Source organism: Manihot esculenta, chromosome 18 (genome assembly GCF_001659605.2).
Source record: "Manihot esculenta cultivar AM560-2 chromosome 18, M.esculenta_v8, whole genome shotgun sequence".
NCBI classification, from domain to species: Eukaryota; Viridiplantae; Streptophyta; class Magnoliopsida; order Malpighiales; family Euphorbiaceae; genus Manihot; species Manihot esculenta.
The window spans coordinates 11,827,079-11,852,848 of record NC_035178.2 but is presented as its reverse complement, the minus strand read 5'-3'; the positions used below and the strand labels follow the sequence as shown (position 1 = coordinate 11,852,848).

At 45.9% G+C, this 25,770-nt stretch overlaps 1 protein-coding gene across 1 annotated transcript; it reads right to left on the bottom strand.

Moving 5' to 3' along the window:
- Nucleotides 1-1,724, bottom strand: LOC110605814 (DNA damage-repair/toleration protein DRT100). The gene has a single exon (XM_021744455.2). It carries the CDS (start codon nt 1,681-1,683, stop codon nt 133-135), a length of 1,551 nt encoding a protein of 516 aa, XP_021600147.1. The 5' UTR covers nt 1,684-1,724; the 3' UTR covers nt 1-132.
- Nucleotides 1,725-25,770: the final 24,046 nt, after the last annotated feature.

Here is a 25,770-nt window from a genome sequence, read left to right as displayed (position 1 = left end):
CGAGTCTCAATATATCTATATATAGATATTTATTTTCTAATATAAGCTAGTGGCAGCCAGCCATTTCCTTCCCTATAAGCTTCTCCAATTGGCAGAGTCAAGAGGAAACTGTCCCTAGTCTTTATTGGCTTCTCACAGCTTGCAAGGAGCTAGTGGAGAACCACACAAGCAATCATTACCCACAAATGCACTAACAGGAAAGTTTGTTGCTGGAATCTTTCCACATAGATGATTATAACTCAAATTCAAACTTTTCAACCCAGAAACTGTATTGGGTATCTTTCCATAAATCAAATTCCTTGACAAATCCAAGTTCTTCAATGTTTTAACAATCCTCAAACTTGCCAAATCAAACTTCAACTTGTTCCCTGAAGCCCAAAACCCCACCAAATCATCTGTCTTGTTCAGTATCCAAATGGGACTGCCTGAAATTTCGTTCTCAGACAGATCAATATAGTCATAGAAATATGTCTCCTTTGGTTTCCAGTCATTTAAGTTCATCTTGATCCCACATTTTGCCAGCTTCAGAGAGAAAATAATGGGAGATGAAGTGACCCAATTGGGTATTTGCTTAAGATGGAATTGATTATATGACAAATCTAGGGATTCTATCCCTTTCACATTCATTGTGGGAAATGGGTCTACAAGAGAATTGTGAGAGAGGTCAAGATTGAAGATTTTTGTGAGATTCCCAAAACTTTTTGGCACAGTTCCTGTGAAATTGTTTGCTGATAGGTCTAGTGTGTCTAGAGCTGTAAAAGATCCCAGAAAATCTGGGATTTTCCCTGATAATGCATTGTGGCCCAGCTCAAGGTAAGCTAATTTTTGTGCTAGTGATAATATTGAAGCTGGGATTTTCCCAGAAAATTTGTTGTGGGAAAGTTCAAGAATTCTGAGATTAGTGAATGATGAGAAAAAGTCAGGAATTGAGCCTGAAAGTTTGTTGTGTTGAAGACTCAGATAGGTCAAGCTCTTCAGCTTGCTAATTCCAAGAGGGATTGTGCCTGTGAGAAAATTCTTACCGAGTTTGAGCTGTGTCAACTCAGTTAACTCAGATATTGAAGATGGTATTGACCCAGTGAATTGATTCCCTTGCAAACTCAGTACCTCCAGTTGGGTTAACCTTCTTATGTTATTGGGTATTTGACCCGAAAGCTTATTGTTTTCTATGTAAACAAACTTGAGTTTGGGCAACCCGAATATAAGATCCGGGAATTTACCCGTAATATTTCTCAAATTCAGAAAGTAAATACCATCAAGATTTTGTACTTTCACTAGGGAAGGTGAGATAGTACCCGATAAGAAGCTGTTGGGTTTTTCGGGTTGCCCGGAAAGTGAAATTGTCGTGACCCGATTTTCAACGCGGCAATTTATACCTGCCCAAGTGCAGCAGTCAGTGCCGGGCTTCCATGAGCTGAGCATAGCAGATGGGTCATGGGTAATACCCGATTTGAAAGCCAAGAGACCCGCTTCATCATCCACGTGACAGGCAGCTGAGGTGAGTTTGAGGCAGAGGAAGTGAACAGCAAGAGTAGAGAGGAAGAGAGGGAAGAGATTCTTCATGCTAGTTTTGAGAAAGGGAAGTGGATTAGAAGAGAGTTTCTTCAATGGGTTTTTATAAGGTGTGGCTTCATTGATTTGCTTTTTTTGAGTAAAAAATTCAATCCATATCCTATAGCCCATGTGCTTGATCTTCTCATCTTTTATATATTCAATAAATACTGCCTAGATTGCTTTGAAATTTTGCAACTTGCTCACTTTATTCAATTTCTTGATAGTCGATGGGAATAGAATCTAAAATCTATCGAATTTAGTCAGGTGTACTTATTATTTTATTATAAAATTAAATTTGTAAATAATTTATTAAATTTCATAATTAAAATAAAAAATATATGCATATATGGTGCAAAAATATGATGATTATTTATTTAAATATTTATTAATATACTTTTATATATTAAAAAAATAAAATTTTAAATCTATAAAATTGAAATGAGATGATACAGATTTTGTTTAATATGAATTTTTTTTTCTTTTCAGTAATGTTATTAATTTATATTGTCAAGCAAGCACATGCACGTATGCACATTCACACAAAAATTATATAATGTAATAGTTTCTTGTTAATCTTCTAGTAGATGCTACGTTTTGTTCCTTCATTAATTATTTTTTACTTATTTAATACATTAAAAAAATAAAAAGAACTATAAATTTTTTCAGAATGATAATTTAATAGCCCATATTTCATATTGATGACAGCTGGATTCCTCCATCCCGGTTCAGGACCTCGTCCACAACCTAAAGCCCACAAAGCAAAGGCCCACGTATTTGGCACCCAAAGCAGGTCTGGCTCATCCAACTTCCAAGGCCGGGCTCGACCAAGCCTCCTCACCCAGATTGACTCAGTCCGCACAAAACAGGCCCTCTCCTCTCTGGCCCAATTCTCGGCTCGATCCAGTATCCAGAATGACACTCACCAGACAGCCTGGCAGATCCGTTCGAACGTACGCGTAGGGAGAATCAGAGGCCGTTACGCATGGGGCAGGCGCCTGATACCCTCGTACGTTCGAATCTGTATGGCAGAGACGCGTGGCCCAATCCTGGAGAGACCTTTATACGTCACCAGCAAGCAAGACGAAATGGATAAAAGGGGAGTCCCCTCCTCAGAATGTTTAAGTTTTTATTCTCTAATGCAAAAACCCTTGTAAAACCCTACTCTATTGGATCTCAGATCATCAATTGGCGCCGTCTGTGGGGAACAACGGAGATCTTTTCATCACCGGAGTTTTCACTCTTAAGGAAACCCACTGAGATCCACGATGGCTAATCACCAAGAAAGTAACCTTAACGTCCCAAATGACCTAAGCTCTGCCCAAGAGGGGCAACAATTCTCCTTTTCTAGTCCTACGGCATTAAACAACCAAACACCTGTTTCTCTTAACCCCTCGCCAAGTTTGGCAGGGAACACCCCCGCTGTCACCTTGTCTAACCAAGATCTTCAGAACATGGCTCTCCAGTTACAGACTACAGCCCATTGGTTGGGACAAATAATGCAACAGAGGGGCCTCAACACCCCAGCAAATACACTCCCGGTCGTAGAGGAACCTCAGACCAATGACCCCCGACCCGCACCTGACCGTCTTCAAACCAGCAGCCGCGACACTGAGGAAAGAGGAAGAAGAGCCGGTGAAGAGGAAGGACCGGAGGCCCGAATCCATGGGAGGAGGGCGAGGGAGATGATAGAAAATGAGGAGGTGGATAACTATTCCGCCGAAATCACCGGGTGGACGGGAATTGAAGCAGAGGAGGAGGAGTACCACCTGGAGAAAAAACTTAGCCCAGAAGACGAGAAGGTGGACCAAAAGTTGAAGAAACTGAGAGAACAGCTCCTCGCCGAGTTAGGTAAGAAAGACCAAAGCCAAACCTCCTTGCCTACTTCTTCCCCTTTCTCAAAGTGGGTGCAACAGGAGACTGTCCCTAAAAAGTTTATGATGCCATCAATGGCGGCTTATGCTGGAACTGGTAACCCGAGGGAGCATGTCATGAACTATAAGACCTTCATGGAGTTGCAAACTCTATCCGATGCCTTAATGTGTAAAGTATTCCCAACGACGCTCTCGGGACCAGCGCGGGCGTGGTTCAATAGCCTTGAGACCGGAAGTATCAGGAGTTTCGGAGACCTAGCCATTCGCTTTATCAGTCGATTCATAGCCGGAGTGCCAGCGGAGAGGAAGACGAGCTACTTGGAGACAGTAAGGCAGAGAGAGGGTGAATCACTCAGAGAGTATGTCGCTCGCTTCAATACAGAGGCCCTGCAGATTCCCGATCTTGATGAAGGAAGGGCGGTAGAGGCAATGCAAAAGGGAACGACCTCTGCCGAGTTCTTCGGTTCCTTGAGCAGGAAGCCTCCCACATCCCTGACCGAGCTGATGCAGAGAGCAGAGAAGTATATAAGGCAGGATGACGCCTTAGTAACGAGCCGATTTGCCAAAAGGATGGCGGGAAAAGAAAAAGCCTCAGAAGAAAGGAGGCCGGAGAAACATGAAAAGAAACACAACAGGAGACCCGAGCCGTACAAGCAGGCCTGGGAGCGAAGGGACCAACGGCCTCCCCCTCCACGGGCCCTTGAGCCAAGGTTGCCTCCCCCTTGGGTCCCTGAAAAGCCGACTCCATTAAATGTGTCCAGAGCCGAGGTGCTCATGGCTGTCCAGGATAAGGATTTTCTCCAGTGGCCCAAACCTATGAAGTCGGAAGCAGATCATCGGAATCCTGACAAATACTGTCAATATCATCGGACGCATGGCCACGATACCAACAACTGCTTCCAGTTGATAGCAGAAATCGAGAGGTTGATAAAGAGGGGGCACCTAAAGAATTTTGTAAAGAAATCAGAGGGACAAAGGCCTCAATCCAGCCCGGTGGTTCAGGCGTCGAGGAGAACAGGAGCAGGACCGGTGAACGATGGATCCAGTGGGACCATCAACATGATTGTTGGAGGAACGGGAGGACGGATGGGCCGCCGGGGGAAGAAGAGAAATCGGGAAGGAGAGACCAGCAGCACCGAGGTCATGCAGATCGTTGACCACTCTCCTATGACAATCACCTTCTCTTCAGAAGATGCTCAGGGTATTCAGATGCCCCATGATGACGCGCTCGTCATTGAAGCCGTCATTCACAATTATCGGGTAAAGAAGGTCTTAGTGGATGATGGGAGCAAAGTCAACTTGCTACCATACCGGGTTTTTCAGCAGATGGGAATTTCGGAAGAACAGTTGGTCCGAGATCAAGCACCAATCAAGGGGATTGGAGGAGTACCGGTGGTCGTAGAAGGGAAGGTGAAGCTGGCTCTCACCTTGGGTGAAGCACCCAGAACTCGTACTCACCACGAGGTATTTTTAGTGGTTAAACTTCCGTTAAGCTATAATGTGATCTTGGGGAGGCCTGCGCTGTTCAATTTCGAAGCTGTCACCAGTATCAGGTATTTGGCGCTCAAATTCCCAACAGAAGAAGGGGTGGGAATAGCCCGGGGCAGCCAGAAAGAGGCAAGAGCAGTATATTTGGCCACAGTAGCAGAACCAAGCTCCATTGGAGAGGCTCTTAACTCGGAAGTCCTAGAGGTTCGGGATGAGAAAACGGAGGCCAGGACAGAACCAGTGGGGGAGCTGGAGACCTTCCCTTTATCAGAAGCAGAGGTAGAAAAGGTCTTTAGTCTCAACGCCGGCCTCACTAAAGAACAAAAAGCTGAAGTCATGGCCCTAATCCGAGGTCATGCGTCTAGTTTCGCCTGGAAGCCCTCCGACATGCCTGGAATTGACCCCACGGTGATGACATACAAGCTGAATGTACTTCCCGAAGCCAAGCCAGTAAAATAGAAGAAGAGAGTGGTAGGAAGAGAAAAGCAGCAGGCCACCAGGGAAGAGGTGCAGAAACTTGAGGAGGCAGGTTTTATTAGGGAGGTTATGTGTAATACCCGGCTAGAATCCGGCACCGGAATTCCTATTATCTGGTGGAATCCGGGGTGTTGGGATTCTATCTAAGGGTAGGAGTTATGTGTTACTAAGGGTTATGATGTGTTTAAATGTTTTTTAAGGTAAATGGAACTAAGTTATGAGTTGAAAGGAACCAAGGCAGAGGAGCCAAGTTCGGCCGCCGAAGATAAGTTCGGCCGCCGAAAGTGCCCAATGTTCGGCTTCCGAAGTTCAGGTTCAGCCCCCGAATGTTGCATGGTTTTGCATGCGATTCGGCAGCCGAAGCTGAGTTGCTTAGCCAGCAGGTTTGTATCCCTGAGTCAGCCTTTTGGACAGGTGTGATCACCAGATCATGTCCAGAAGTTGGCCACGTCTCCTATGCTGTATTTGCTGAGTTTAAGCAGCTCATGCAGAGTGTTTTGAGCATTCACAAGGGGTTTGACTGTTTTGAAGCAAAAAGTGAGTTTGAGAGAGTTTGAGAGTTTGAGAAGAGTTGATCCGTTTTCCTTTGTTTAGATCACTCATCTTCTTGTTCCAGGAGGTAAGTGATGCTCTTGAACATGTGTATATGTTTCTGCAGGTTTTATGGGAGTTGGGGAGAGAGAGATGCATGTTGAGGTTTTAAATGGGAGTTTTGATGATTTATGCATGTATACATGATTATGTGTTATGTTTGTTTTGTTGTTTGGGGTTATTAGATAGTTTTAGACCCCTGTGACCATATACTTGAGTATATGTGAGTTGAGTAGAGGAGGTAAGCATGTTTGGAGAGATTGAAGGGAAGGAGGAGATGGTTTGCCGTTGAAGCTGAGTTCTGGATAAACTCAGGATCGGCAGCCGAAGGTTCATTCGGCCGCCGAACCTCCTGCATGGTGGCTTGGCTGCCACAGCTTGCCCCTGAGTGTTTTTGTATGTTCGGCTCTGTTTGGGGGATTCGGCCGCCGAAGGTGCCGCCGAAGGTTAGAGACTTTCGTCTCTGGAGTATGTTTTGGCCCCCGAAGCTTGCCCCCGAAAGGGTTCGGCCGCCGAAGATTGAGTTTCGGCCGCCGAAGGTGCTTGAGTTTCGTCTCTGGAGAGGACATTCGGCCGCCGAACCTGCCGCCGAAAGTGTTTTGTCCAGCTTTTCTTTTGCATGTTTTGCATGAGTTTTAGACTGAGATTAAGGGGTTTCTTGGGTAGTTTAATAGAGTTATTCTTAAGGTAGTTTGGTCCCTCATTTAAGTCTTTATGTGTTTATACAGACCAGAGGAACCAGAGAGAGCAGCAGTGAGTACTGCTCCAGAGGTTACTGAACCTGCAGAGTCAGTCCAGAGCCAGAGGTGAGTGGAACTAAACTTAATGTTTTTAAGGAGACAATAGAATGTTTTAGCATATCTCATGCATCATGATTATGCAAATAGGTTGACTGCATTACTATTCACGACTATGTTGCATTGCATTGTTACTTGTGGGTGTGAGTAAATGCTGAATGATCCAATAGTCTCTGAGTTAAGACCAGGAGCCTTTGACTACGCCCTGGCAGGTATAGTAAAGACCAGGAGCCTTTGACTACGCCCTGGCAATGGTAAGTACAGAGGTGTTATACACATATACATATATGACAGGAAGACCAGGTGCTCGATTCTACGCCCTGGCACGGAAGTTACTGAGGCTATGTGGTGACAGGTTTACTCTTGATGTGGCTTGTCTGTGATATGATGCATTCTATGAGATCATATTTTATGACTGATTTTATTATTCTACTCACTGGGCTATAGAGCTCATCCCACTCCCTTAATCCCAGTCTTGCAGGATCTTAGTGTACAGTGTACAGGGGAAGGTCAGAAGAGTTCAGAGATAAGAGAAGAAACTTGTATTAGCTTAGAGTGGACATGTAATATGAAAGAGATATGTTAATTATGTTTATAGTTAGACCTGTGCTTGACATAGTTGTGTTGTAAATCTTTGGTTTTTGTACATGATCAGGTTATGTATATATTTTGCTGAGTTTGTGAAACCCAGGCTTAACAGGTACGAGATAACCCATCTAGAGCCAGCTCTAGTCAGGGGTACAGACAGAGATAGTGCATGCACAGGTTAAGCCTTGGATCAGGAAAAAGAGTTTTTATTTTCACATAAAATGTATGATCATGTATGAGATTTACAGGTACACAGAGTATATAGCAGGCTTGCTACGGGTTCTGGCGGCCTTACGCCGACCTGAATCCTAGCGCCGGTGACGGTCCGTTTTGGGGTCGTTACAGATTGGTATCAAAGCCCTAGGTTCACATGATCGGACCTATAGAGACAGTGTTGGGCTCAGACAGGTTAGAAGTGGTCAAGCACAATAGGAAATCATGTCCACTAGGATAGGATATGGAGTCCTGTCTCTTTGATGCTATGTACTGCTATGCATATGTGTTATCTTTGCGATATATGTTTATGTGCTGATATGCTATCGTGTGTGTTGTTTTCCAGCGTTAAGATGCGAGGAACTCGTCGATCAGCTCGATTGACTGGAGTCCCATCAGATAGTGAGGGATTAGCTGCTCGTCCTCCTGCATTGCCAAGGGCAAGGTCACAAAGATCTAGCAGGGAAGGCATGTCAATAGACCCTAGAAGGTCTGTAGACGAGAGCAGAAGAGGGATAGTGAGAGGAGGTAGATCAGAAGAGGAGAGGGAGGCCATGGAGACTGATCCGTCTATGGATGAAGGTATGGGCGAATCCGAGGGAGGTGTTCAGGCTCAGGTTTTGGCTATCCATCCTTGTTTCAGGAGCCAGAGTATCCGATGGAGGGTATGTCGGAATACTCTCGTTTTGACCCATATCCTACATACATGCCATATATGCCATATCCTCACTATTACCCATCATATCCACCATATCCGATGTATCCACCCTCCCCTATACATCCAAGTGTAGCACACCCGGAAATAAATGAACCAGCACCTCCACCACCCCAAATAGAACCAGCAGCCCCTATTGCCCAAACTTTTCCATCTAGTTCATCTGGAAGTAAAGTGAAGATGACTGAGTACCTTAAATTGGATGCTCCTAAGTTCAATACAGGAGATGATCCATTTGAGTACCTGAGAACTGTGAAGATGATTACTGATGAGTTAGGGGCAGATGATAGTAGAGCCATTGAGATGGCGGGGTTTACACTGAAATGTAAGAAGGCTCGGGAATGGTTCAAGAACTATATAGAGCCCAGAATGAACAGTATGTCGTGGGGAGAGTTTGCTAATGAGTTCGCAGGATGGGCTTTTCCTGATAGCTCCAGGGAGATGAAGATAATAGAATTTGAGCAGTTGAGACAAACAGATGAGATGACTATTGATGAGTTTACAGATAAGTTCCTGGATCTGCTTCAGTACGTGGGTCAGGCCTATGATACTGATCAGAAGAAGGCAAGGAGATATACCATGAGACTTCATCCCAGGTATTCTTCTTTGATCCTTCCAGCAGAAAAGGAGAGTTTTCACTCGATTATAGATGCAGCAAGGAAGATGGAAGCTAGTGCCAAGATTCAGAAACAATCAAAGGCACAGGCTTCGGGGTCTAAGGCCCCCAGTTCAGGTCCTACAGGCAGTAAGAGATGGGATAGAGCGAGAGGAACAAGGAAAGGGTTCTGGAGTAAAGTCAAGTCAGGTCTGGGAATGGGTAGTGGCTCAAGTTCTGGCACAGCTATTCCAGCATGTAGGAGATGTGGGAGACCACACAGAGGAACTTGTCAGTTGGGATCGACAGCTTGTTTTAGATGCGGACAGGAAGGGCATATTGCTCGAGAGTGTCCTCAGGTGACTTTTGTGGCACCTTCCCAGCAGATGAGTTCAGGCAGTGTAGCACAGCCAGTAGGGCAGCCAGTAGCTTCAGCTATGCCTCAGGGTAGTGGTAGAGGTAGAGGGAGAGGGGCAGCCTCTACTTCAGCAGTAGGTTCCCGAGGTGGAAATCCTGTAGCTCCAGCACGGATTTTCACCATGACTCAGGAGGAGGCTAATACATCGAACACAGTGGTGTCAGGTAATCTCATCCTTGGGTGTTCAGATGTGTATGCTTTGATGGACCCCGGTGCTTCTCATTCCTTTATTGCTTCGAGAGCCATAGAGCGATTGGGTTTGATCAGTTCTGAGTTAGAGTATCCTCTCTGGGTCAGTGGACCTAGATGTGACCCATCAGTGGCAGTGTCAGTCTGTCGTTTCAGTCCAGTATTCATAGAGGGTAGATGCCTTCCAGCTGACCTTGTGGTTCTAGATTTGACAGATTTTGATGTCATTCTAGGGATGGATTGGTTATCTACATATAGTGCTACGTTGGACTGTCGAGAGAAGCTAGTGAGTCTTAGAGACCAGGATGGGTCAGCGTGTGTCTTCAGAGGAGACAGGAGAGGTACACCCAGAGGTATGATTTCAGCCCTTCAGGCTCGTCGTTTGCTTAGGAGTGGTTGTCAGGGGTTTCTAGCTCATGTGAGAGAGCTAGACAGTCAGGTGAGGGAACCAGCCACAGTACCAGTAGTCCGAGAGTTTCTCGATGTGTTCCCAGACGACTTGCCAGGATTACCACCTGATAGGGAGATAGGGTTTGAAATTGAATTACTGCCAGGTACCAGACCTATCTCTATTCCTCCCTACAGGATGGCACCAGCAGAGTTAAAAGAGTTGAAAGAACAGTTGCAGGACTTGGTCGATAAGGGTTTCATCCGCCCTAGTACCTCACCTTGGGGTGCTCCAGTACTCTTTGTCAGAAAGAAGGATGGATCCCTCAGACTTTGTATCGACTACAGACAGTTGAACAAGGTCACTATCAAGAATAGGTATCCCTTACCTCGGATTGATGATCTATTTGACCAGCTAGCTGGAGCAGGTTGTTTCTCGAAAATAGATATGAGATCTGGGTATCATCAGTTGAGAGTTAGAGAGGCAGATGTGCCTAAGACAGCTTTCCGGACTAGATATGGGCACTATGAGTTCTTAGTGATGCCATTCGGGTTGACTAATGCCCCTGCAGCATTCATGGATCTCATGAATAGAGTTTTCAGCGAGTTTCTGGATCACTTTGTGATTGTGTTTATTGATGACATCTTAGTGTATTCCAGAAATGTAGAGGAGCATGCCCATCATCTGCGGATAGTGTTGCAGACACTGAGAGAGCATGGTTTGTATGCCAAGTTCTCTAAGTGTGAGTTTTGGTTGAGGAGCATTTCCTTCTTGGGACATGTGGTATCAGCAGAGGGTATTGAGGTAGACCCCAAGAAGATAGAGGCTGTAGCTAACTGGCCCAGACCCATGACAGTGACTGAGATTAAAAGCTTTCTGGGACTGGCAGGTTACTACAGGAGGTTCGTTCAGAACTTCTCAAAGATAGCAGCTCCTATGACCAAACTGACTCAGAAGAACCAGAAGTTTAGCTGGTCAGACCAGTGTGAAGAGAGCTTTGAGGAGCTCAAGCAGAGATTGACTACAGCACCAGTGCTAGCTCTGCCTGTTAGTGACAAGGATTTCACAGTGTTCTGTGATGCGTCTCGAGTGGGATTGGGTTGTGTTCTGATGCAGCAGGATAGGGTGATAGCTTATGCTTCTAGACAGTTGAAGAAGCACGAGTTGAATTACCCTACCCATGACCTAGAGATGGCAGCAGTTATCTTTGCACTTAAGATGTGGCGGCATTACCTCTACGGGGTTAAATGCGCGATCTTCACCGATCACAAGAGTTTACAGTACTTCTTAAGTCAGAGAGAGCTGAATTTGCGGCAGAGAAGGTGGGTTGAATTGCTCAGTGATTATGATTGTAAAATCCAGTATCATCCGGGTAAGGCGAATGTTGTCGCAGACGCCCTAAGCCGGAAGTCACTAGGCAGTTTATCCCATATAGCAGCAGAGCGGAGACCAGTTGTGATGGAGCTTTATAAGCTCTTTGACGAGGGATTACAGCTAGAGTTGTCTGGTACAGGTGCATTGATTGCACAGATGAGAGTGACACCTGTGTTTCTGGAGCAGATAGCTCAGAGACAGCATGAGGACCCTGAGTTGATGAAAATTGCCAGGACTGTTCAGTCAGGCAACAGTGCAGAGTTCAGATTGGACAGCAAAGGGATCCTTCGCTTTGGGAGTCGACTTTGTGTACCAGATAGAGGCAGTGTGAAGGAAAACATTATGAGGGAAGCTCATAATGCACGGTATAGTGTGCACCCAGGAGCCACCAAGATGTACCAGGATCTGAAAAGGGTCTATTGGTGGCCAGCCATGAAGAAAGAAGTGGCGCAGTTCGTGACAGCCTGTGAGGTTTGCCAGAGGGTGAAACTAGAGCATCAGAAACCAGCCGGAATGCTTAACCCATTGCCAATTCCAGAGTGGAAATGGGAGAACATAGCCATGGATTTTGTAGTGGGTTTACCAGTAGCGTCCAACAGGATAGACTCGATATGGGTGATTGTGGACAGACTCACGAAATCTGCTCATTTTCTTCCAGTACGGAGTAACTATTCTGTGGATAAGTTGGCACAGGTCTATCTGGATGAGATAGTGAGATTACATGGAGTTCCAGTGTCTATAGTTTCAGACAGAGGACCTCAGTTTACCTCCCGCTTTTGGCGGAGTCTGCAAAGTGCGATGGGCACGAGATTGGATTTTAGTACTGCTTTCCACCCACAGACTGATGGACAGTCAGAAAGGACCATCCAGACCATAGAGGATATGCTTCAACTATGTGTGTTAGACTTTGGCGGTTCTTGGAGGCAGCATCTACCTTTGGTGGAGTTTGCCTACAATAACAGTCATCATGCTAGCATTGGGATGGCTCCTTATGAAGCTTTGTATGGGAGGAAGTGCAGATCCCCTGTTTGCTGGGAAGAGGTAGGAGACAAAGCTCTTGCAGGGCCAGAGTTAGTAGACATTACCAGTAGAATGGTGCCCATGATCAGAGAGAGAATCAGAATAGCTCAGAGTAGACAGAAAAGTTATGCAGACGTTCGCAGGAAGCAGTTAGAGTTTCAAGAGGGTAATTGGGTATTGCTGAAAGTGTCTCCAATGAAAGGAGTGGTTCGTTTTGGGAAGAAAGGTAAATTAGCTCCACGGTACATTGGACCCTTTGAGGTGGTGCAGAGGATCGGAAATGTGTCGTATAAGCTGGATTTACCTGCTTCTATGGAGAGGATTCACCCGGTATTTCATGTTTCTATGCTACGACAGTTTGTGTCAGATCCGAATCAGGTTCTGAGTGAGCCTGAGGTGGAGCTTCATACAGATCTCACCTATATAGAGCAGCCAGTGCGGATTCTGGACACGCAGATCAGACAGCTAAGGAACAAGGAGATTCCGATGGTGAAAGTTTTATGGAACCACCATAATCTAAAAGAGTGCACATGGGAGACGCGGGAGTCTATGCTCCAGCAGTATCCATATTTGTTTTGAGGTTAGTTTCCTCCTTGTGTTTTGTTTTGTGTTTTAGGAACATCCGAGGACGAATGTTCTTAAGGAGGGGAGAATGTAATACCCGGCTAGAATCCGGCACCGGAATTCCTATTATCTGGTGGAATCCGGGGTGTTGGGATTCTATCTAAGGGTAGGAGTTATGTGTTACTAAGGGTTATGATGTGTTTAAATGTTTTTTAAGGTAAATGGAACTAAGTTATGAGTTGAAAGGAACCAAGGCAGAGGAGCCAAGTTCGGCCGCCGAAGATAAGTTCGGCCGCCGAAAGTGCCCAATGTTCGGCTTCCGAAGTTCAGGTTCGGCCCCCGAATGTTGCATGGTTTTGCATGCGATTCGGCAGCCGAAGCTGAGTTGCTTAGCCAGCAGGTTTGTATCCCTGAGTCAGCCTTTTGGACAGGTGTGATCACCAGATCATGTCCAGAAGTTGGCCACGTCTCCTATGCTGTATTTGCTGAGTTTAAGCAGCTCATGCAGAGTGTTTTGAGCATTCACAAGGGGTTTGACTGTTTTGAAGCAAAAAGTGAGTTTGAGAGAGTTTGAGAGTTTGAGAAGAGTTGATCCGTTTTCCTTTGTTTAGATCACTCATCTTCTTGTTCCAGGAGGTAAGTGATGCTCTTGAACATGTGTATATGTTTCTGCAGGTTTTATGGGAGTTGGGGAGAGAGAGATGCATGTTGAGGTTTTAAATGGGAGTTTTGATGATTTATGCATGTATACATGATTATGTGTTATGTTTGTTTTGTTGTTTGGGGTTATTAGATAGTTTTGGACCCCTGTGACCATATACTTGAGTATATGTGAGTTGAGTAGAGGAGGTAAGCATGTTTGGAGAGATTGAAGGGAAGGAGGAGATGGTTTGCCATTGAAGCTGAGTTCTGGATGAACTCAGGATCGGCAGCCGAAGGTTCATTCGGCCGCCGAACCTCCTGCATGGTGGCTTGGCTGCCACAGCTTGCCCCTGAGTGTTTTTGTATGTTCGGCTCTGTTTGGGGGATTCGGCCGCCGAAGGTTAGAGACTTTCGTCTCTGGAGTATGTTTTGGCCCCCGAAGCTTGCCCCCGAAAGGGTTCGGCCGCCGAAGATTGAGTTTCGGCCGCCGAAGGTGCTTGAGTTTCGTCTCTGGAGAGGACATTCGGCCGCCGAACCTGCCGCCGAAAGTGTTCTGTCCAGCTTTTCTTTTGCATGTTTTGCATGAGTTTTAGACTGAGATTAAGGGGTTTCTTGGGTAGTTTAATAGAGTTATTCTTAAGGTAGTTTGGTCCCTCATTTAAGTCTTTATGTGTTTATACAGACCAGAGGAACCAGAGAGAGCAGCAGTGAGTACTGCTCCAGAGGTTACTGAACCTGCAGAGTCAGTCCAGAGCCAGAGGTGAGTGGAACTAAACTTAATGTTTTTAAGGAGACAATAGAATGTTTTAGCATATCTCATGCATCATGATTATGCAAATAGGTTGACTGCATTACTATTCACGACTATGTTGCATTGCATTGTTACTTGTGGGTGTGAGTAAATGCTGAATGATCCAATAGTCTCTGAGTTAAGACCAGGAGCCTTTGACTACGCCCTGGCAGGTATAGTAAAGACCAGGAGCCTTTGACTACGCCCTGGCAATGGTAAGTACAGAGGTGTTATACACATATACATATATGACAGGAAGACCAGGTGCTCGATTCTACGCCCTGGCACGGAAGTTACTGAGGCTATGTGGTGACAGGTTTACTCTTGATGTGGCTTGTCTGTGATATGATGCATTCCATGAGATCATATTTTATGACTGATTTTATTATTCTACTCACTGGGCTATAGAGCTCATCCCACTCCCTTAATCCCAGTCTTGCAGGATCTCAGTGTACAGTGTACAGGGGAAGGTCAGAAGAGTTCAGAGATAAGAGAAGAAACTTGTATTAGCTTAGAGTGGACATGTAATATGAAAGAGATATGTTAATTATGTTTATAGTTAGACCTGTGCTTGACATAGTTGTGTTGTAAATCTTTGGTTTTTGTACATGATCAGGTTATGTATATATTTTGCTGAGTTTGTGAAACCCAGGCTTAACAGGTACGAGATAACCCATCTAGAGCCAGCTCTAGTCAGGGGTACAGACAGAGATAGTGCATGCACAGGTTAAGCCTTGGATCAGGAAAAAGAGTTTTTATTTTCACATAAAATGTATGATCATGTATGAGATTTACAGGTACACAGAGTATATAGCAGGCTTGCTACGGGTTCTGGCGGCCTTACGCCGACCTGAATCCTAGCGCCGGTGACGGTCCGTTTTGGGGTCGTTACATTATGTACCCACAGTGGTTGGCAAATCATGTATTAGTCAAAAAAGCCAATGGCAAATATAGGATGTGCATAGATTTTACTGACCTAAATAAGGCATGCCCTAAAAATTGTTATCCACTTCCTGACATTAATAAAATGGTCGACTCTACGGCCGGTTTTGATTATATGTCTTCTTTGGATGCTATGTCTGGTTATCATCAAATCCCAATGGAAAGGTCGGATGAGGAAAAGACTTCGTTTATAACTGAAGATGGGACTTATTGCTATAGAGCTATGCCATTCGGATTGAGGAATGCCGGGGCAACGTACCAAAGACTGATGAATAAAATCTTCAAAAATCAAATTGGCAGGAATGTAGAAGTCTATGTAGATGATATGGTGGTCAAAAGCCCAAACTTCCAGCAGCACATGGCAGACTTGAGGGAAGTATTCGGAGTATTAAACCAGTACAGAATGAAGTTGAACCCAGCAAAGTGCGCTTTTTTTATTCGAGGAGGAAAATTTCTGGGATTCATGGTAAGCGGAAAAGGCATTGAGCCTAATCCGGAGAAGGTGGAAGCCATATTGAATATGCCAGAGCCGACCTGCGTAAGGGACGTCCAGAGACTAACTGGGAGAGTAGTGGCGCTCAACCGATTCATGTCAAGATCAGCAGAAAAGTGCTTGCCGTTCTTCCAAAAGTTGAGGAAAGTACCGAACTTCGAGTGGACGGAAGATTGCAAAAAAGCCTTCGCAGAGCTCAAGAAATATCTTAGCTCGCCCCATGTACTCAGTAGCCCTGTAAAAGGTGAGGAACTTCTGATATACTTGGCGGCCTCAAAACAAGCAGTCAGCGCAGTATTAGTAAGGGTGGAAGAGGGGGAGCAGAAACCCGTCTTTTACGTCAGAGATACCGAGGTCAGATACTCAAACATTGAAAAAATGGCTTACGCCCTATTGCTAGCAGTTCGGAAATTTAAGGTTTACTTGGAGGGCCACCAAGGAGTTGTGATGACAGACCAACCCTTAAAAAAGATTCTACGCAGGCCGGAAACTTCAGGTCGGATGTTGGCTTGGTCCGTCGAGATCAGCCCTTACTGTCTAGAATATCGACCCAGGACAGCTATAAAATCCCAAGCTTTGGCTGACTTCATAGCAGAGTGCTCATTCAACGAGGTGCAGGGAGGATTATCCTCAGGGACAGCAAGACAGCAATGTGAGGGGGAGCCTCATCCAGAATTTAACTGGAAGCTGTATGTAGACGGAGCATCAAACACTGAGGGCAATGGTGCCGGAATAATGCTCAAGGGGCCAGAGGAGTTTAAGGTGTGTTACGCCCTACGTCTAGAGTTCAAAGCCTCGAATAATGTAGCAGAATATGAAGCCCTGGTGAATGGAATGTTGGTAGCTTTGGAGGTAGGGGTAACCGACCTCGAGGTGAATAGCGACTCTCAGCTAGTGATCAACCAGGTGACGGGAGTATATCAGGCTAGAGACCCCATCATGCAGAACTACCTCGATAAAGTAAAAACTTTGGAAGCCGAGCTCATAGGTCGAGGAGTAACCATCAGGTTTCAAAGGATACCCCGAGAAGAAAATGAGGAAGCAGATCTGCTCAGCCGATTATCCAAAGAAGAACTGGAACAGCTTCCCGATGAAGTGTACATACAACAGGTCCATACACCTGCTTTTAATAAAACCAACACGATATGGCAGGTAGAACAAAGCCCAACTTGGATGACCCCGTACCTGAGATACTTGGAAAAGGGCGAGCTCCCCGAAGATAAAGATGAAGCCAGAAAGATAGCAGCTCGTGCCGCTAACTACCAAGCAATAAGGGGGACCTTATACAGAAAAGGAAAATCCAGTCCATGGCTCCGATGTGTGAGCCCGGAAGAAGCCACAAAGGTGATGGAAGAGATACATAGAGGCTTGTGTGGAGCCCACGAGGGAGCAGGAACATTAGCTAACAAAGTATTCAGGCAAGGATACTATTGGCCCACTGGTAAAAAAGAAGCAGAAGAGTTTGTCCGGAAGTGCGACGTATGTCAGAGATTTGCTAATGCCATCAGAACCCCTGCCACTCCTCAAGCAAGCATATTCAGTCTATGGCCTTTCTCACAATGGGGAATCGATATCCTGGGACCGTTCCCCAAGACTACGGGGCAAAGGAAATTCGTAGTGGTGGCTGTAGAATACTTTTCAAAATGGCCGGAGGCAGAAGCGATAGCCACGATCACAGCCCGCAAGATGATAGATTTCGTGTGGGGGCATATCATCTGTAGATTCGGCATACCTAGAGTGCTTATCTCAGACAATGGCAGACAATTTGACTGCAGTACCTTCAGAGCCTTCACGACGAACATGGGCATATGGCACAAATTCTCCTCTGTAGCCCATCCTCAAACTAATGGCCAAACAGAAGTCACTAACAGAGCTATCCTCCAAGGGTTAAAGAAACGGCTAGATGGCGCAAAGGAGAATTGGGCTGAAGAACTCAACAGTATCCTATGGGCACTCTGAACCACTCCCAGAGCACCCACTAAAGAAACACCCTTTGCACTTGCTTATGGCACGGAAGCCGTAGTCCCAGTTGAGTTGTAGATTCCCACTCACCGAGTCCAATTCGTTAGTGAAGACACTAATGGGGACAAGTTAAGAAGCAACCTAGATGCTCTTGAAGAAGTTAGGGAAGAAGCCCAAATCCGAACTGCTGCTTATCAACAACGGGCAGCACGATATTACAACCAAAAGATTAGAGAGAGAAGCTTGAAGGTGGGAGACCTGGCCTTAAGAAACCTAGAAGCTACAGGGAAAAGAGCGGCCGCGGGCAAGTTAGCATCGACCTGGGAAGGTCCATTCAGGGTAACAAAAGTGGTCAAGTCAGGGGTATACCGGATCGAAGATATGTAAGGAAACCCTGAGCCCCACGCTTGGAACATCCAGCACTTAAAGAGGTATTTCCCTTAATATATTTGTAAAGAAAAACATTGTATTTTGACACATATGAATGAGTAAAATTGTTTATACAATGTGATTATCTTTGTGAATAATACTCCTCTGTGAAAAAGAACGAATAGGGCTCAGAGAGACCTCTTGAAAAACAAGACCTCAGTTAGACACAAAATCAGCTGAGATGACGAAGCGACAGTAAGGCCAATATGCCTGAATATTGTGCAAAACCTCAAGAAGGAACAAAAATAACCAGGATCCCGTAAGATCTCCTGGGGCAAAAGCAACCGGGGAGGCCCCAAGGTCGTCCCGGAAATACAAAAATAACCAGGATCCCGTAAGATCTCCTGGCGCAAAAGCAACCGGCGGGGCCCCGAGGTCACCCCAGAACGAAGAAGACCAGGATCCCTTAAGATCTCCTGGAACAAAAGCAACCGGCGAGGCCCTGAGGTCGTCCCGGAAATACAAAAATAACCAGGATCCCGTAAGATATCCTGGCGCAAAAGCAACCGGCGGGGCCCCGAGGTCACCCCGGAACGAAGAAGACCAGGATCCCTTAAGATCTCCTGGAACAAAAAACAGCCGGCGAGGCCCCGAGGTCGTCCCGGAATTACAAAGAAGACCAGGACCCCCTAAGAACTCCCGAAAACACAAAACAAGAACGGTCGGTGAAGGTCCCGAAAAACCTCCCGAAGTGAAAATTCCTCATATCATATGCAGGAACAACTTATAAAAATACTGTTCCAAACTCACAAAAATCAGATTCCGACCTCCCGAAGAGGTTCCGACCTCCCGAAGAAGTTCCGACCTCCTGAAGAGGTTTTGGGCATAATAAGCTAAAAAACGCCGACCTCAAAATGACTGCTAATACTTAAAGCCTAGGTAAAAAGAAAAGGCCGAGCTCCCTCTATAAAGCCGAGCTCTCTCTATAAAGCCGAGCTCCCTCTATAAAAAGCCGAGCTCCCAGCAGGAAGATAAAGAAAGGTAGAAAAGGCTATACTTAAAGCCCAAATTAGTTTGTTTGGAACAGACATCCGAAGTCACAACGGTTAAAAACAGAAAAACAGACATTCTAGTCGCTATTAAAAGATACGAGACTGGATCTCTCAGACAATTAGCAAAGAACTGAGCTCACACCTTAAGACTGATTTAATGGGGAAAAAAAGCTTATGAATGAGAATACGTAGTGTAAATATTACAAGTATGAAAAGTAGAGATAAACATGAAGAACAAGAATAAGTTCAAAGAAAAAGGAATCAAAGTTTCATTAACATAGCTATTACAATCTATTTTTCGGATGAAGAAGGAGGAAAAATAGTCCTTAAAGGACTCACATCTGTGAGAACATCCTCACCTACACTATCTTTATTTACAACTACATCTGGAAGAAGCACGGCCTCCTTTGGATCAGGCCCCTCAACATTAACAACAGGGGCAACCTCTGACCCTAGGTGGGGGTTCTCCTTCTCAGAACTAGGGTCATCTCCCTCTGACCCAAGAACTTCCTCGTCCTCCCCCTCCGGCTCGGATTCTTCTGAAGAAGACACAGATGGTCGCCAGCCTATGACGCGACAATCTCCTCTGGGCATAGGGAAGTCATCTTCCCCATATAACACCTGCTCGCCATCCGAGTCCAATTCAGGCTTGCGAAGCTTTTCCAAAGGAATATCAGGAGCTTGTCTAGCTTCCCTTAAACCGCGATTGTAACCGGTTACGTACATACGGAAGGCTTTCTTAAAAACAACCGACTCCATCTCAGCAGAAGCCTTATATTCATCAAGATGCTCTTCACAAGCCTCAGCTACAAACGCCTTCAATTCAGAAGAATCCTTGTAGTCCTGGAGGTGAACCTCACAAGCCTGCTCGATTTTCCTCTTTAGTTCGTCAGACTCCTGGTACTCCGCTATACATCGCTCACGCTCCAGCTGAGCCCTGTCCTCAACATGTTTTACTACCTTGAGCAGAGCAGAACACTTGCGTTCCAAGGTCCTGACTTCATGGTTAAGCTGTTGGTGGCGAAGGTTAAACTCTTCAGCTGACGAAGCCAGGTCCATGATACGATCAGAGCTCGTACTCAACTCCTGCTCAAGAACCTCCACCCGAGCTAGGGCCCCTTCCTTCTGAACTTTCACCACGTCCAGGTGAACCTGCAGTCCTTCAGAATCAGCCTTTAAGGCCTCATATTGACGCTGGATCTCAGTTTTCTGGCTCACAGCCTCATCTCTCTCTCGAAGGGCCTCCGTCATAGAGGACAGCTGCTTTACAACTTCTGCACAACGAGCTTCCACGACAGCTGCTCTCTCATCAGACTCCTTGAGGACCTTGCAGTATGAGACAACTATGCTTCTAAAGACTTGGTGTGCTTTGCTGTCTCAGCCGCCTTCTCCTCAGCCTTTTTAATGACCTCCAGCGCAGAGTGCAACTCTACCTGGAGGGACTGGGTATGCTCCCGAGCCGCTGCAAGGTTACCCCTGGCGTCACTAGTTGCAGACAAATTTTCATCCAGGCGTGCCTCTTCAATCCGACGGTCTACAGACTCCCGAAAGGAGTAATCACGAGCATCCACCTCTATACAGAGGCCCGTCACCTAGCACGAAATAACAATCGTCAAGAGGAAGCAATGAAGCAAACTAAAAGAGAAGTGGAAAAGTAATTTACCATCAGAAGCATCTCCCTAATCGTCGATCCGAGCTCCTCCCGAGAGCGAGATTGAAAGGATGCTTGTTCCTTGGTAAAACTGGCTAAGAGCCCAGTCAGGGCAAGAAGACGCGAATCAGAGGCCTCGGTAATTCCGCCGAACATTCGCTCTCTAAGAAGTTCGGCAACAGCACTGGCCGGGGACTCAGAGGTAATGTCCGACGCGTTTAGGACGTTACCAGAAGAAGACAATAAAGGTGTAGCAGAAACACCTTTCCCCTTCCCAATAGGAGGAAGAGCTGGAGAAGATCCTGTAGCGGCCCTGGATTTCTTCCGAGCAGGAGATGGGGAGGATGTTCTGGAAGGGGCTGGGCGCTTATCCCCGGTCTTTCGTGGAACACCTTCAGAATCCTCAGTCCCCACAGAGGCAGAGGCATTTGGGATAGGAACATCTGGGACTTGGTCCTCTATGAGGATGATCTCCATCCCTGTCCCAGACGCCTCCTTGTCTTCAGTAACGGGGACATTAGATCTTCCCCTTGACACCCCTTCAGGAGAACGGACAAGACCCGACTCCACTTGTTCAACGACTTGGGTCTGCTCCACAATGGCTAGGGGGGTTTCCCTCGCACCTTCCGAGGAAGCTGGGGTAGATTCAGATCCTTCAGCAGGCTTAAAAGTTGAGCTCGACCCACCACGGTTAGACGGCCGACATGACTTGGTACCGCGCGAGCTTGGTTTAGAAGCCCGAGAAGAAGCTTTGGCAGGAGGTCGGCTAACCTTTTTAGAGGAAACAGCTTGAACCACCTCCGCCGCAGCCTCAGACACCGAACGCCCAGCCGAAAAAGCGTCAAAAACTGCGTGCATATTGTCCCGAGACAGGGCAAAGTTCTTGGGGAACTTGATGTCATCCATTTTAACCTCAGAAGCTGCAAAAAACATGAAATTATAAAGAGTCAGCACGCTTTCTGATATCAGGAGCAAAGAAGAAACAGAATCGCTAGACAAAGCAATATACCCGTGTCCCGGATATCCCTAAGATTGGACACGAACATACACTTCTCGACGTCATACTTTCTTTCAACGGAAGTCAGTCGAAGCAACCCCACCTGCTCAATAAGGCTCAATTGGGGCAGCTCGTTGCAACCCGGATGGACCTCCTCCCAACTTAGATCCACCTCCCACGATCGGGCGGACTCTAATTTCAGCTCTACCACAAGGAAATTCTCTACCCATCCCTTTATAGAATCCTTGTAACTAGTAAAAAGAGACAACCCACTACGGGGGGAAAAGTAATAAAAATTCTGAACTGCTCTAACTAGACGGAAAAAAGTGACGAACAGACACGCCGTGGGAGTAAAACCCCAACTCAGGCAGATAGACTCAAAACAGGACAGGAACAAAATGGAATTTGGAGATAACATCCGAGGGGTTACCCTGAAGTACCAGAAAACCTCAATAAAGAAAGGGGTAAAAGGAAACAGTAGACCGAAATCCTTCTGTTTGAGAAAGAACACTATACAGCGACCCCTTTGGGGATCAATCAAACTAGGAGGAGGAGGATTAGGAAGGACTATCCTTTCATTTTGAAATGGCGCTCGAATGAGATACAGAGGAGTATCTAAGAGCCTCTGGGAAATGTGCTTAGTTATGTTGGAAGGAGTAATATGCGACCTAGTGTTAACGACATCGGGGAGCTTTGGACCCTCCATAGAAGAGCAAAGAAGCGTACCTGAAAGCACAATAAGATGGAAGAGACAGAAGAAGTTGCAGGAAAACAGAGAGCAGAAGAGAGTGAGTTTCTTTAGAGGACAAGGAGAATTCGAAGGGAAAGGCAATAATGAGATGAAACGTTGTTCTGAGCAGTTTTGTCTTGGAGCGGCGCGATCATTAATTGCTCTCGAAGTTTACCCTCTCAACGGTTAGATAGTAACCGGCGAGAAGGTAAAGGGGCAAGGAGATAACCGCTGGGCTTCTCCACCTCTACAAAGGGCCCGGCCCACGACAATGGCCCATCAGCTGAAGGCCCGCACGTTATTCGCATAAGACAAACAATGTAACAGCCCGGAAATCCGGACCGCTACCGGCGCTAGGATCCAGGTCGGCGTAAGGCCGTCGGGACCCGTAGCAAGCCTAATCTGTAACCTGTGAACCTGTCTCATCCCATACATGATCAACAATATACATAATAATTTAAAACTTTTCTTTCATACAATCTATCATTCACCAACTCAACCTGTGCATGCACTGATCATTTACATAGACATGATCCCTCTGTGGGATCTCATTAAAACCTCAAAGGCTATATAACATGTATTGAGCTGGTTTACACAAACATCACAAAATATTAAGATCATGTATTAAAGGGACAACAACATCTATAGGGTCAAGCACAACTTCTAATCCTCATAAACTTTATACATAACATAACTGCTCAATTATACATTATCTTACAATTTGTCATGTCCACTTTCTATCTATTACAATCATAAGACTTTACTCTTCTTGACTTCTTCTATCTAGCCCGTACCTGCAAACCTGGGGTTAGGGGAGAGGGATGAGCTAAACGCCCAGTGAGTAGAACTGTAAAACATATTTAAAACTATGCTCTAATGAAATGCAACATAACACAAACAATTCACATAAGGGTTGGGTGAACTTGTCTCCAATTAGTCCCAGTGAACTCTGTGCCAGGGTCGTAGAATGGGACCCTGGTCTTCCTGTCATAGCAAACATTACTTACCATTAACCCAGGGCCTCCTCTGGGCTCCTGGTCTTCAAGTCCATATCCGTTCCTTACTATGTGCCAGAGTCGTAGAATGGGACCCTGGACTTTCCTTACTCTGTGCCAGAGTCGTAGCATGGGACCCTGGTCTTCCTGTCTGAGACTAATTGGGTCATCCAATATTCACCCACATCAACAACAAATGATGCAATGCGGCATATTCGTGAAACTAATGCAATCATCCTATGGCATAATCATGATGCATGAAACATGATAAAAGCAGTTAATTTCTTAATTTAAAAGGTTAAGTTTAGTTCCACTCACCTCTGGCTGACTCTGACAACACCGAAGCAGCTGAACTCACTGCTGGGGTCCTCGGTTCCTCGGGTCCGAACCTACACAGGTGGACTCACATGAGGGACCAAACATACCTGAACATAACTCTAATATATCCCCCAAATACCCCTTAAAACATCATGAAAACATCACATAAAAATATGCATGAAATGGCTGAACAGGGCACTTTCGGCGGCACCTTCGGCGGCCGAAAGTCCTGGACAGATCCGAAAGTCAGGCACTTTCGGCGGCACCTTCGGCGGCCGAAAGTCCCAGACAGAGACGAAAGTCTCTTTTCGGGGGCAACTTCGGCAGCCGAATGCTGCCTCCACAAAGGGGGTTCGGCGGCCGAAACTCCCTTCGGCTGCCGATCCTGGTTTCTGCCAAAGGGCAGAAACTTGGTTCAAACGAACCTCTTGCCTCCCAAAACCTCTAATCATGCATAATCTTGCTCTACAACATGCATACTTCACATACATTACACCTAGGGGTCTCAGACTATCATATACCCCATCTACAACACTTCAAACAACACATAAACAAGCTACATTGTTCATCAAAGCATCAAAACCCATAAACTCATCAATAAGCCTAAACATGCATCTCTACCCATAAATCAACTTAAAGCTTGTTTAAAACACATAACAAGGGTGGATCCGAGCTTACCTCTTGAAGAAACGAGAGGAAAGGCGATCCTAGCTTGGAGATGGAGAGATTGAGCTCTTTGAACCTCCAAGTACCCAAAACTTGCTCTTTACTCACAAATCTTCAAAACAGAAGTTAAAACCCGTGAAAACCATGAAAGATCTAAAGAAAACACTCAAGATCGAGGGAGGAGCGGCGGAGACTCACCTTGGCCGACAACGAGGGAGAAAAAGCTCGCCCGTGCGGACCTAAGGGACCCTTTTATAGGTGGCTGGCCAGGCCACGTTCGGGGGCCGAAAGTGCCTCCGCATGCATGCCATGTTCGGCGGCCGAACTTCATTTTCGGCGGCCGAACCTGGACTTCCCTCACTCATGCTTTCGGGGGCCTAAAGCACTCCCGAAGTGCCATGCAAGTTCGGCGGCCGAACTTTGAGTTTCGGCGGCTGAACCTGGTTTTCCTCCAAATAACATTTTGCACAAAAACTCATTTTATTTCATGCTTAAAAACCAGAAAATACATTAAAACATTTTATAAAAACATGAATTTACCCTTCTAGAGGTTTTCGACATCCGAGATTCCACCGGACGGTAGGAATTTCGATACCGGAGTCTAGCCGGGTATTACAAACAAGTTGTCAAAACCTCAAAACCGAGCTCCAGTCGAATCTCTCCCTCAGAACGACCTAACACACAAAATGCACATCATCACCGCTCAGGCAGTAAAAACTAAGGAAAAAGAGTAAGTCATAGAAAGACCCAAGGAGACAAACAGGGGGAAGCATGATAAAGGTCAGACCAGCCTATCACCTAAGAAGGATCACCATTAAGTAAAGGCCAGGAGCCCAGAACGAAGTGATGAAGACGTCTCGGAATCTTACGAAGTTACGGGTCAGAAGCTCAACCTTTTTGATTAAAAGCAAAGCTCATAGGTCGGTCAGTTCAGCTCGGAAAAAGTAAAATCGAAAGCTAAGGAAACTTAGAGCTCGGATCATTGAACATAGACAGAGCTCACAGGTCGGATAGTCCAGCTCGAAAACAGAAAAGTAAAAGTTATGGATCAGAAGCTCAACCCTTTGGTTAAAAGCAGAGCTCGGAGGTCGGATTAGTCTCGCTTGGATAAAGTAAACCGAAGGCAAGCTCGCAGGTCGGTCGGTACAGCTCGGAAAGAGTAAAAACTTAGACTGGCTAAATGGATTCCAGGACAGATCAGAGAAAATCATGCATAACAAAGACCAATTCGGATATGAGCGAAAAAATGAAAGTTTCATTACAGCACGTTACAAATACCCACATTACAGAACAAAAAGCTATCCTTAGAGGATTTACATGA